The 13841-nt window shown below is 37.9% G+C and overlaps 1 protein-coding gene across 3 annotated transcripts in view; it reads right to left on the reverse strand.

Annotated features, from left to right (window-relative positions):
• arid3a (AT rich interactive domain 3A (BRIGHT-like)) overlaps positions 1–13841 on the reverse strand; it is a 34463-nt gene continuing 20622 nt past the window's right edge. For 2 of the 3 annotated variants that reach the window (XM_053513319.1, XM_053513320.1), the window contains exons 4-9: positions 11295–11367; positions 9181–9364; positions 8226–8473; positions 6627–6911; positions 3867–3956; positions 1–3586 (exon numbers count right to left, since the gene is read on the reverse strand). In XM_053513319.1, coding sequence (XP_053369294.1) covers positions 3450–3586; positions 3867–3956; positions 6627–6911; positions 8226–8473; positions 9181–9364; positions 11295–11367 — 1017 coding nt within the window. In that variant the 3' untranslated portion in view covers positions 1–3449. The remainder of the gene's footprint in view (positions 3587–3866; positions 3957–6626; positions 6912–8225; positions 8474–9180; positions 9365–11294; positions 11368–13841) is intronic. The other variant, XM_053513321.1, reaches the window with a different exon arrangement.

Here is a 13841-nt window from a genome sequence, read left to right on the forward strand (position 1 = left end):
CACACACACACACACACACACACACACACACACACAGATATATTCTAGCAGTGATACAAGTGACATTCTGTAACACCAATATAAAAGGTAGAATTATATTTTTGTGTACTAAATGTACCAAAATGCCTAAAAATGAAGATAATATCTACAGATGTGGAGGTAGACGTGTATTTCCTGAGATGATGTCAAATGCCTTGGTTCAAAAAAAAAAAAAAAGATAAAAGTTGTGTGTATGAAAATACAGTTGATAACTCGTCCACAGCTGGTACAGATCCAGCATTTCGTCCCATTAGAAGATAAAGCACTTTTTTCAAGATCAGCTTTCCAGAGAAGAAAGTGGCCAATTTAAAAATGTTGTTCCTTTTGAACATCCACTGTCATTTAATTCAACCTCAATTTTCGACAATGTCTAGTTGTTAAAACAACACCACACTTAGTGTAACAATAATTCAATGGAAAGAAAGGGGGGAGAAAAAACAATAATTGTCAAAGCATAAGGCATCCTATAATAACTGTGAGCGGTTCTGGTTGTCTTTGCAATACACAATACAGTGAAGTCACAATTGTCAATCATACATTACCTGGGTACTTTTCCATATTTCAAAGGTTTTTCAATAATAATGATATTTTTTTTACAATAAATGCACTTTCATGTCAGACCATCATTGGCTATTCATAGTCAAAGACAGGAGCAGATCTAAAATAATATATATTATTTTTGTCTTTCAACCCTTGATCCAAAAATGTTAACTACACACATAACAAAACACTATCCCAGTACAGAGTGATGGTGCTTTATTTAATATTTTAAAGCTCAAAATACAAGACTTTCTCATGCGCCCCACGCAACGAAAAGGGAACGTTTTAAGTCCACAAAAACTCTCTCTTCAGTAATTCGCTCTTAAGTAAATGAACACAAGAAACCAGGAGATCTGATGTAAAAAAAAAAAAAAAAAGATATCACTTGACAATAGAGGGCACTCTATCCATTAGAAGGCAGGCAGCATACCATCTGTTTATTGCCACCTCAGTCAGAGAAATGATAGAGCAGAGCACAAGTAAAAACAAAACAAAACAAAAACATAACGCTATATGCCTTAGACACTATTTCTTCAAGCTTTTTTTTCTAAAGCTCAAGACCAAAAACTAACCATTTTCTGAGATTTCGGAAATGCGCAAACTAACACTCCAATGTTGAAGTTTTCCAGCTTTAGTGCGTTTAGGTTTAAATGCTACTTATAGGAACTGTTAATGTCTCTATTGTATTGTGGTAAAAAGCTAGCAACGCCATTTCAGACTTGAAATAAAAGATAAAACATAAGCGACCTGACCCTGAATATAGTGTAACACTAAAGTTAGTACAACAAAAAGCATCACCGCATCATGATTAGATAACGTCCCCAAACGTCCAGTTAAAAATGACAACACTTAATCAGAATAATGCATAATTCTGGAAGAAAACGTGTACACACTGTTTTCTGATCAACACATCATCTCCTGTCAGTCTGTCTAACACACTTGACAATTCGTGATAACGGACAGACTAGTTGTAACCAAGGTTCTGTTCATTATGGGCCTAAAAACGTTCAAGTCTGTGATGTCTTACTGTCGGCGAACTGAATGAAAAATAATTATGCACATGCTGACAGTGAACCGCAGATTCTAATTGGTATGAGAGCCACCATTGAGATCCATTGTGCGACTAAGGAGGAAAACAAAAGAACCTGAAGCATTTCCTTGTGTAGTTCTCAAATATAATGTTTTCATTCTAGAAAAGGGGAGCAATATGGTGTGTGCTTATAAGAAAATTATGCAAATATATAGAATTCTGCATAACAACAAATCAGCGTAATAACGATGGATATATTACATATGCAAATTTGGCAAATTTCTTGTCTCTATATTAAACATTTTGTAGAAACAGAATATTATATTCAATGAATATGTGGTTTTGCTTAAAATATATTATTATTAATTACAGAGGACCAAACAGATTTCACCAAATGTTTCCCACAGGTGTATCTTTAATATCATAAATCAATATCTGCATTTTATATATTTAACAAATTATTGATAACTTTTTTTTTGCTTTTCCAGGCCACTTATTAAACACGAATTCCTGTTTTAGCAGTTTTCCATCAACCTGTTCAAAACCGGTTTAAATCAACAGAAATGTATATGTTGATTTGTATACATTGACTTCAATGTTGGTTCAAGTCAAACCAAGACTATTGATTGTCCAGGATAAAAGAAAACCGTTACGTGAGTAAAAACTACCTTTATGTTTCTATGTAATCCCCTGATATACTAACACACTTATTCCAGTGTTTCACTAGTGTCTGGATACCATCAAGGTAGAAAGTTTTGTCAATACGCCAGAGCCATGATTGGACTGCCTGCTTCAAGTTTAAAACACTAGCCTCCCAAGAAATCCTTTAAATGGCTAAAACATGGAAATCACTTGAAGTGAGGTCAGGACAAGCGAGTTCCTGTAATATGCAAGTGTTGTTCACAAGTTCCCAAAGAAAGACGCGTCTTTTCCGTAAGTTGCCGACAAGTTATCCGTCAATTTTTAAGAATCAGGTGTTTAGCTAACAGTCTCATTACCGCACTGTGTGTAGAGCCTTTTGGAAATGCCAATTAGTTTCACACCTTTATTCATGAGAAATTTCATCTCAAGTCCTGTGACTTGATGCACCTTGTACAATGAAAACAACTGGCATTTAATTTTCCCAAGACTGGAAAAAGCTTTCCGTCATTCTTGCTCAAAATGCCACGTGGTCAGGCACTCAGCGTGCGGTGTCGGAAAACAGGCATGAAGTTGCACACATTCATCATCGTTGTTGGCGTTTTAGTGAGTCTCTTGTGGCTCGTGTCACCAAACGATTTAAGAGGAGAAAAAAAGAATGAGACACTCAAGTTAAATAGATGTTCGGCAAGGCACTCTAGATATACATGCACCATACATGTATAGTTCAGAACCTTATTTGCATTATGTTTTTATAACACTCCGTGATAAAACTGCATTCATAAAAATGTTTCCCAAGAAGCTTCATTGTCAGTCAGAAGATGAGTAAAGTGTGTAAACAGTGTGCTACCATTTCTAAATTCTACTCCTCAACTAATTCCAAGTATTTTGTACCCAGAAAAGAAATAAATTATTCACAGGTTTTGCATATATGTATGTATGTATGTATGTATGTATGTATGTAATATATATTATAGGTTTGTTTTAACCATAAACTCTTTTGTTGCTGTAATCTTTTAGTTCATTTTGGCTACTGAACAAAAGAGTAAAAAAAAAGAAAAGTGAGAACCTGAGATAGTGTACGTCAAGTGGTCTGGAAACTTGTTATCCCTGCTTGGGTTTTTTTTTGGCATAGGCTCTAGAAAATGAGGTTGATTTTTGGCATTAGCTAGCTTCGAGACGGGGAGGTTTGTGAGGTGTTTTAAGGTGATGGGTTGGTGGAGCTGGATGAGGTAGGTGTCTGAGAGGAGGGAGGCTGCTGAGAGTTACTGCGCTCTACAGTCGTTTTGTTGGCTGTTCCTGAGGAGTTAAGACCAGTAGCTTGAGCAAAAAGCACACCTGCAACAGAACAAGCACATTATGCACAGTTATGAATAACAAATACAAGCAAACGGTTCATTTATAGATTGAATGAAGCAATGAACATATGTATTTATAGGTCTGTCTGATTGTCAAAGTCAATTTTGCAATAGCAATTGTTACTCAGTGTGAGAGCTAGTGCAACCTGGCAGCAAAGTAAACTGTAAATGTCCAACACTACATTGCAAAATACATACAAGAATGATAAAAAAAAAAAAACAGACCTGACCACTGAAATTTTGCTGTATTTGTCACTTACCAGTGTAGACGACCCCGTTGAGTTCCACGGACATACTGATGCTATTCAGGCCATTCATGGTGAGGTTCAGGGCAGAATCCGGTCTGCTTTCTGAAATGGAGGAAAAACTATCCAATTAACAATTTGCAGTAATACACATTTTTGTTTTTAACTTAAATTAAAATAACTTTTGGGGGGTGTAAAACATAAAAACAGCAGGCTGGCGGATTAATTCTGTCTAGAGGAAAAGTAAACATTTTATATGCCCAAACTTAACATTTGCTTTGAAATATAATGAAAATAGTTCTAAAATCTTTCTAGTGCATCGACTGTTCAAATAATTAAAATATACAAGAAATATATTATATACAAATATACTTCGGGTTAGATATATTAAACAGGGCAGCCTAATTTCCACCTGGATCTGCAGTGTGGCACAGACTCGGCAGAAATTCTGTACGGATTAATGTCCCTCTCCTGGGAACGTTGTGGTGCACAACACTTTTCCAGCATTTATTGTTTAAGGACACCAAGATAGCTGATTGAATAAAATGGTGACCGAATGGTGACATCAACTGCACCAACGCTCTATATGATGTAGCCAGTTCATGTACTTGAATAGAGTTTTTTTTTTTAATTGTAAAAATTTGTTTGTAAAAAAACAACAACTAAAGAACCCAGATAAAACTCATGCAGACATGGGAAGAATATGCACGGGACATTACTATGATCTCACGTTTACTATGAATTTTCTCAAATAAAACCACACGTAACTCAACCACTCAATTTACGCTTCGTGCTTATTTCTGTTAGTCATGGAGGGGATTTCCCCACCACCGCAAGCAGGGGCGCGTTTATTTAGGTAAAAACTGGGTTAGCACCTTGACTTCATTTCTTTTATCAAAATCTCCTTCTGTCACAGTGTTCTGTGGCTTCTGTTCAGCGTAGGAATACTACTCAGAGAAGTTAAGCAGATTTGCATAGCTTAAAGAATGGAAACACTTGTGCGTCATAGCATAAAGTGAGAGAAGTGACTTGGATGACTCATGTCAGTACTACTACATGATGATAATAGTGAATGAAACTTGAGGAAACACTAGTTTCACTACAAGAGCACAGTAGGCAGTAAAATGATGTTCAATGAGAAGGCGGGAGATTACAGCAAAATGCTTTACCACAACAAATATTTGCTGGAAAAATGTATAGTATGGTTTCCCCCAAAATGATCAATTTCACCATTCATGGGTAATGCCTTGCCAATTCGGAGAAAGGCTGGCGTTTTGTTTTGCAAATGGTGCTTTTGATATTTCTTTACATTTTTTCCCCCTTTATACAATGAACCATGAAATAAGGGTAGAATTATAAGGGTAAAAGTATTTGGATAATTGGGTTTTGTTGGTTAACATCCAATGCATCAATCCAAATCAAATTTATATACAATGAGCCTCATTTATCGGTCTTTGAAAACATTTGTGTTGAAAAGTTTGCCTAAGCCACGCAACAACTAAAAATTTTAATGTACAAAAGCTGATTTCTTTTGAAACAGCTGATTTGTGTTTGGCAATCACAACTAAAATTCCACTATGCACATCCATCCCGTTATCTAACAGTATAAAATGAAACACAAACACAAATTTGACCAGGTGAACACTTTGTCACCCATCCAGCTCAATATAAGTGAGCTCAAAATGAAATGGTTTGACAGAAGAAAAAAAAATGATTTTAAGGTTTCTAAGGCTAACTCTTCCAGTGATATCAGTACAGACAACATTCTTTATTAAACAATACTCAAATTGAAAACGACTACAGAGTCTTAGCAACAATTACAGATGTCCCCGTCAATACATGTCGATTTAATAATATGGTGGAATGTTTGTGGAACCACAATTAATCATTGCCAGACAGGTGTGACGAATAGGATTTCAGAGCATGAGGAAGTTAAGCGAGAAGAGAAGCCAGCGTTCACATAAACTACCTCGCAGAATAACCTGAAGGCAACAGGAACAATAATTACATAAAAAACAATAAGCAATTAACTTCTATTCCTCGACCGCATGCAAACCACCTTTGCTAAACAAGAAGCACGTAGATGAGGGACTGAAAGCGGTTAAACAAAAAAACATGAGCTGAAACAAATATAGGAGTAAGAAGAACTGCTCGTATGATCACAAGGTCATTTTAAAAGTCGTTAAAATGAAGTACTTGAAGGAAGCAAGGAGGTGGAAGCATCATGATATGAGCTGCTTCTGTGCAAACAATACCATACATAACTCTGAAGAAAATATGCATGAATATGTTCAAGAAATTTGACATAGATGTTAATCAACTGTGAATCATACATAGACCGTTTTTATTTTGTTTATTTGAACTATGATATTTAATTAGATTTTTGGCCACTGCAATTTTTTAACTGGTTCAGTAGCATTAACGTTTACGCTTTAATTAGTTCCAAGCGGCTATATTATTTCTTACAGTTATTGAAGTTTTAAAAGCCATCAAAATATTTTAATGAGTGAAATGTGGTCTGTTTAAATGTAATTTCTCATACAAAGCGCTAATCTTTGTTTTTTGTTTCTTCTGCTCCACACTACAGTGCAGGAGGTGGCTGTAATGTTCCAGCTGGCCATAAACTGAAATAATGATGAAGTGGCAATACTCTCGCAAAAACGTAAGCGTTTGCATTTTTCTAATTTAAGACAGCGGCATTATTCAGATTCATATCAGTATTAGGCAAGATAATGGTGCTCGTGTCCACCTGAGACGTATCCCAAGCTTTGGTACCTTGACTGTTGATGCGGATGTTCATGGGCATCTGGGAGCTCATAGCAAGCAGGTTCTGCTGCAGCGCCCTCTGCAAAAGCCGTTGCTGGTCCTCTGTAGATAGTGCCATCTTCTTCTCGGGTGGCTCGCCGGATTCCAGCTTGTCCCTCAGTTGCTCAAGGGCAGCAACCTGAGCGGCCATGGCAGCCTGCACTGCCACTGCCTGAGCTGCTGCCACTGACTGAGCAGCCAGAGCTCCAGGCAGTCTGCTGGGCTGTGCAGTCACAGATGGGCTGGCATCATCTTCTATGTAAAAAAAAAAATTTTTTTTTTCCGACAAAACAGATAAAGGGCAGACAGAAGGTGAGCATCAGAGACATGGATTTCGAGGGCTTTTAACAGCTACGATCTTTGAACATCTTATTTTCATTAAAACATTAATGCTCTGAGCAAGAATTTGTTCAGTGATCTTCAGCAATTAATCCATATCCATAGAGCATAGTTTATATACAGAGTAAGTCCCCCACTTACAAAAGAGTTCTGTTCCGGGAACAGGTTCATAAGTCGAATTTGTTTGTTAGTTCGGCAAAGTGAGCCTTAAACCCATCTCACCTACCGGGGTCAGTGCGGCTTCGGGCAGTGGCCGTAAGTATAGTTCATCGCTATTCACTAAGTATTTGCAGTTTTGTAGTTATCCAATCTTTCCACGCGACAAATATGTTTAATTTTTTGCCGGCCATCATGGAAGCTCGCGGGTGCTGCAGAACCTCATGGAAAGTTGGATGGCCCCCTGCGGTGCCTAACACCATGTCTCACTGTGAGTCAAACAGCGTAGGTGAGATAGGGGAGTTATACACCTTTGACACAAATATACAAATGTGAAGCATAAAAAACCAACAAAGGTTTGGTGTTTTGGTCCCGCTTTATACTCTCACGAGACTCTCTTTAGACTCACTCTCATGCTTCCAAATCGCGAGGGGAATCCCTGTGACGCAGCGTGGTCCACAGACCAGAAAGACAACACTACATGGTGTTTACTGCGTGCTTGAACAGATAGCATTTTGTCTTAAAACTGCATTGGACTGTGAACTCTGTCTTGTTGGGGAATTTTTAAAATTAAGATTATAGTATTTACCATGGGGACAGTTTTACAGGACAGACATTTTATATAATTGTACTCCTTGACTGATTTAATGAAACCGGTAAGACTGACTCATTCCTTCCATACACGCACACACAATATACTGGACTTCAGACATTTTATACATTTACTTACACACATAATTGTAAATATTGACATCTGGTGCACTGCAGTGTCTATTTTTTACAATACACATTCACATCTACGAATATTCGTAGCTCTGCGGTCCATTCGTTTTTCTGCGGAAATTTGTAACTCAAATGTTTGTAAGTCGGGGATTTAATGTATGGAAGTATTTACAGGATTTAAAACACCTCAATGTTTTCACAAAGCCATTTAACCTTTAGGTAAAAACAATGAAAAAATGCAATGCTATTTTTTACTAGACAATGTCATACATCACACAATCAAAAGCATACCATCATCACCAAGTACACCAAGGTTTAAAAGTTAAAATTTAAAAGTTTAAACGCTCTTACCGTTCTTGACCTTTTGAATAGAGGAAAGTGAGGTATCGCTGGTGCCAACAGCCATTCCAATGCTAGGCATAGAGATTTTAGGGGAGGAGAACATGGTGGGAGCGCCATTGGGCGAGTAGGTGAAAAGAGATCCGCCGAAACCCTGGCGCCGTCCCTCTCGCCTGTTGCTGTCTATGGCAGCCTGAAGCTCATTGGGGTTGCTCAAACCCCGCTTGTCACATTCATATGGGTAAAGGTACTTCATGTATCTATGAAAAAAAGGGGGCATAAATATAAGGTCCAAAAGAACTGCTAATAAACATCGGGTGCAAGATCGTCCAACCTGCCTCTGAGCTTCAGGAAGAAGACGAGGGGTGCGATGCGATCACATAGGCTCAGAACGTTTTGATTAATTTGCTAACGTGTCTTGTACAGTAGATCAATCACAGGCTTACTGTGCTTTTTACAAATTATTGTTCCTATTGTTACAGCTTACATAAATTTATTAAAATCTTTGTAATTCTTGATGTGGTAACATTTTCTTTTAACAGAATATTTACGTATTTAGTATTTATTTAGCATTTTTACAAGGAGTCTCAAGTGTCAGGATTTTGTATCAGTCAAGATAAGTTGTTTCTTTAACTTTTCTGACATAAGGAATTATTTATAATGGTCTCAGTAACATCAGAATGCAGAGTTTAGATAAAAACAAAAGAAAGGCTGGTAAGAGTATCACTGAAGAATTATTAAATAACTGGAATGAACATGTTTTGCAGATGTTCCAGTAGGTTTCCTAATTTACAAAATTTATAATTCGTACATCATGTCTTTTGTTAATACATAATACATTGTTACTGCTAAAAACGCTGTGATATAAGAAGAATAATCTTTAACCATTCTTTTAGAAAAATTCTTATGTGTATGCGAGTTTAAAGTACAAAGCACTGATGTTAAGGACGTAGAGTCAAACACTCACTGTGTTCTGAGGGTAAAGGCAGCGCTGGTGATTGAGGTGGGCAGGTTCAATCCTTTGGTGATCTCCCTCCATAACTTTTTATTGATTACCTCCACCAGGCCACCCTTCTCCGTCACCAGCTGGTAGAGCATATACAGATCCAGCACCTGCTTGGCCATGATGGGGATCCGGTTCACTGGAGTCCCTGCAAAGCAACATAATGATTATGGCTAAAAAAAAATGGGAATTATTACACAATATTGTAATTCCATTAAGATGAACTAAATCCTACTTCTCAATTCAGGTTCATAGAGTGTATGCAAATAATGAGGAACAAGGGGAGGAGTTTTATTTATTTATTTATTAAATTCTGCCCAGTTACATCCCTAGAGGGCAGTATTAGATCTAATGAACGTATATACCGTACACAGAAACAGCTGGACACTATTCATTTATTCAGTTATCTAATCAGCTGATCTTGTGGCAGCAGGACAATGCATAAAATCATGCAGAAACTGGTCATATGCTTCAGTTAATGTTCACATCATACAGCAGAACGGGGAAAAAAAGGTCTGCGTGTGTGATCTCCGAGTTAAACTGAGGCATGAGTTTTTGGTGCCAGATGGGCTGGTTTGAGTAATTCCGATACTACAGATCTCCTGGGATGCACACACACACACACACACAAAAGTCTGTAGAATTTCCACAAAATAAAGTGAAAAACAAAAAGCAATCCTGCGAGCAGTGGGTCAGCAGGTTGAAATTAACTGCTGATAAGAGAGCTTAGAGTTAAACTAGTCTGAGCTAACAGAAGGTCTACATTAAGACAATTACCCACTTATACAACCATTATGAGCAGAAAAGCATCTCAGATCATAACAGATCAAATTTTCAGGTAAGTTAGCTACAACCGCAGAAGACCACATCATGTTCTACTCCAGTCTAGAACAAGAATCTGATGCCACCATGGGCACAGACATGGACTAAGACTGGACAAATGGGAAAAGACCATTTAGGGTTTTTTTCCCCTTTAACCACCCAGTTTTCTTTTGTTACACTTTTCTGCTCACCACGGTTTTAAAGAGTGCGTATTTGCCAGGCTGGTCATTTCTCCCCTTCAGATCTGTCTCATTAACATGGTGTTTCATCCTGCAGACTCTCCGTACATGGGATGGTCTGTGTTTTTCACACCATTTTAAGTAAACTCTAGAGACTGCTGCGTGTGAAATTCCCAGGAGATTAACAATACACAAACAAGCCCATCTGGCACAAACGACCACACAATGGTTAAAGTCAGAGATATCGCACGCCCCCCCCCCCCATTCTCATGTTTAATGTAAGTATGATTTACAGTATGACTTGCCCCACTGCACCATGATTTGCTGATTGGATAACTGCATAAATGAGCAGTTGGACAGGTGTTCATATTAATGTAGACAATGGGTATATGTTCCTTTTTGTGCGTTACATTAGATTTAACGTTCACTCCCACAAATAGGGAACTTCTGCTTAAATGAGGGAGAGGGAGTAACTGTATACATGACTTTATGTTGGAGCTTATTTACTAGAAAAAGGTCAGATGATAGATAATGTTCTGATAATTCCAAGGCCAAACTACAACCTGGTCATGTTCACACACACATATATGACAATTTTCTACATGTTCAGAGGCCATAGATCAACTTTAACATACTATAAGCAGTAAAAACGTCAGTAGCTATAAAGCAGACATTTCAGAAATGTTGCTTCATCAGGCTGAAACCTGAGCTGGGTGTTCACTCATTACAGGAAGAGAAACATGGGGGTAAATGTAACTGTAACTTGTAATTGAAACTTTTCAAGTCTGCTAAATGAAATAGATCTAGTTGTCAAGAAGGCAGACTAACCACATTAAAATGTCTGCTTAAACACGTGTCTCTGACTGAACTCCATAACTTGGCGGTTAACAAAAAATTAACGAATGAATATGCTCATGGACCGTGACTGCTTTTGTGACTGTGTAATGCTGACTTGCTGTTTTTATAATGCAAACTTGGTTTTGAGAAGCAATTGAATTGTATGAATTAAATGCAAAACCGTTTTTAACCTGAAAAAACATGTCTAATGAATGTTTGTTTCAGGAGGTGATCATGTACCTCTTTTCTGCATAAAGCTGAACAAATCATCCAGGAATTCTTTTCGCTTGGGATCACTGTCCAGTTCATAAAGCTGTGGAGAAAAACCAAGGAAAAAGAAGAAGACGAATGAGACGCTGCAGCTGTAAACTTGATAAGGCTGTATAAATGTTCAAAGGTAAAAAACATACGAGACACATAACTATATGTTGGCTCACGGAAATAAACCACCAGGTGGCTTGTCACAATCATTTCAAAACAACAGAAAATAATAATTAATCATCTATAAATCAGCAGTCAATCTTTCACAAACAGCAAGATTAACTCAGCTCCGGTTGAAAATCTGCAGTGGGTGTAGTTTTTTTGTTTTTCTAAAGGGTTATTAGGTATAAAGTCGTAACCATAGTGGTTTCACTATATTCTGAAAGACATTTAATGGAGTCTTGTTACACCGCATGTTCATGCCAAAACAAGAGCCAACGAAACTTTAAAAGCAACTGACATAATACTACACCAGGTCCTGATGATTAAAATCAACCCAGAATCGATGGGGGTACGAGTAGGGACAAACCAACCAGCATGTAACACGCAAAAAGCTGGAAACATGTAGTACATGGCCTCCACCACGCTGACAAAAAGAGCCAGTTGTCTCACTGTTTAAAATGTCTGACCTATCAGATTCTTCCACACATACTGTACATGTGGATAATAGCCTGCTTCGCTTCAGTGGTTAAAGAGAAAGCCTGAGCAACCTGAAAATACCAAAAGATAACACTTATTATATAATATTATATTATTATATGCAAGTATTATATTCTAGTGATCTTCTAATTTAAGCAGATAAGAACATGCCCTTCCAGTACACCTGAAAATAACTTGATTTTTTTTTATTTATTTCTTTACGAAATTTAGACTTGGATGGATTTTTGATTAACCTATGTTAACAAAAATGTAAAAAACGAAACCCTGATCGAATGTGAACGAATATTACAAGCATTTTTGTTATTATGATTCATATATTTTATTACACACAGTATTTATTTATTTGTATTTATTATAAGGCTGTTATCAGTGCAGTAAAACTAGTAAAGCTGGTTATTTCAGAGACATGATGTGCGTGATATGGAACATTTCTGATAACACCACACTTAAGAACCTTTAGATCATGCAGGTAGCAATCCTGAGCCTTTGGTACTGATCTAGGGAACAATAAATATTTTGTGGAGAAAAAAAAAAAGCTTGAAAGTCTAGTTCTCAAATGTGGTGCCGTGAAAAAGGAGCACAGACACAGTTCCAAGAGCACTCGGAGTTTAGTATGGAATCTGCTTTTATACGCAACATTGACACCTCGGGAACAGTTTAGTCATGACGAAACTAGCAGTGATCCATGAAGATATCGAATTCTAAAACGCACGCGAACCTGGGATAAAAGCGACAATATAAAAAAGCCAGACATCCGGAAAATCTGGTATTGCCGCACAAAGCCGTGTACAAGCTGTTCATTTTCACGGGTGCAAAAGCTAAAGCAGCAGCAGCTAAAGGCTTCACTGTGATAATGACATATATCAAGACTGCCACAGAGGAATGCAGATATCATTAGCTCGTGCTGTGCACATTAGGCTGTGCTTGTACTCACACGGCCTCTATTTTCTATCCAGGGAGTAATGGGAAAGGTTAATTATTACATCTCTTGGGAACAAAAGAAGTAGAGTGAGACTTCAAGGGATGAGGCCGGGGTGAAGTAGTCCCAGGGGGCTATTGGAAAGTGTGTGTGCGCGCACGTGGGGAGGAGGACGAAGGAAAGGGAGGAGTCGGATTACTGAGTGGGGGTTGGGAAATTACAGGGTTTTGGGGGAGGGGAAGGGCCGTTAATGCAGCATAGGCTTAATTACAGGATGCATGCACTTTTGGAGGAGCACCATACCGTAAATTTCTCAAACAGCTCCCCATAGTCAAGTCATACAGTCTCTCTCTCTCTTTCTATTTGTATTGGAATTCCATCAGCCCCTCCTGCCTCTTATTTACAAACCATCCTTCCTTTCCCCAACATTCCAAAGCACATCAGTGGATCTTTATCAGCTTTGGTAGTCATCATCATCACAATCAAATGCACTTATGAACACATCCTTTCTCCTCAACAACTCCTCAGTGCTCTACGCTAAATAATAATACATTTTCCTTCAGGTGATGTCCCTTCACACTGTTGATACACACAGCAGCAGCAGCAATCAATCGATGTGCATTACTAAATACACGCCTCTAACGCATGGTAAAAAAAACAGAACCTTTACTCAGCAGCCTGATCAGCGTTATCTACCCCGCGACAGCAGCAAAGGCTTGTTAACAGAGAGCAGCAAAATGAAAGAAAAAAAAAAGAAAAAAGAAAACAATCAGCTCCTTCATTGTTCTGCATGCTTCCCTTCACAGAGCTCGGGCTTTATGACAGGATATTTGGCAGGATATTTAACCCGCCAGCTTCCTAACACTGCAGTGGAAACACGTCTGTCTGACACAAAGGAGAAAGCGTCTTTACACACACAACACACATATATATATATATAAAAAAAT

This window comes from Clarias gariepinus, chromosome 15 (genome assembly GCF_024256425.1).
Source record: "Clarias gariepinus isolate MV-2021 ecotype Netherlands chromosome 15, CGAR_prim_01v2, whole genome shotgun sequence".
In the NCBI taxonomy this organism is placed as follows: Eukaryota; Metazoa; Chordata; class Actinopteri; order Siluriformes; family Clariidae; genus Clarias; species Clarias gariepinus.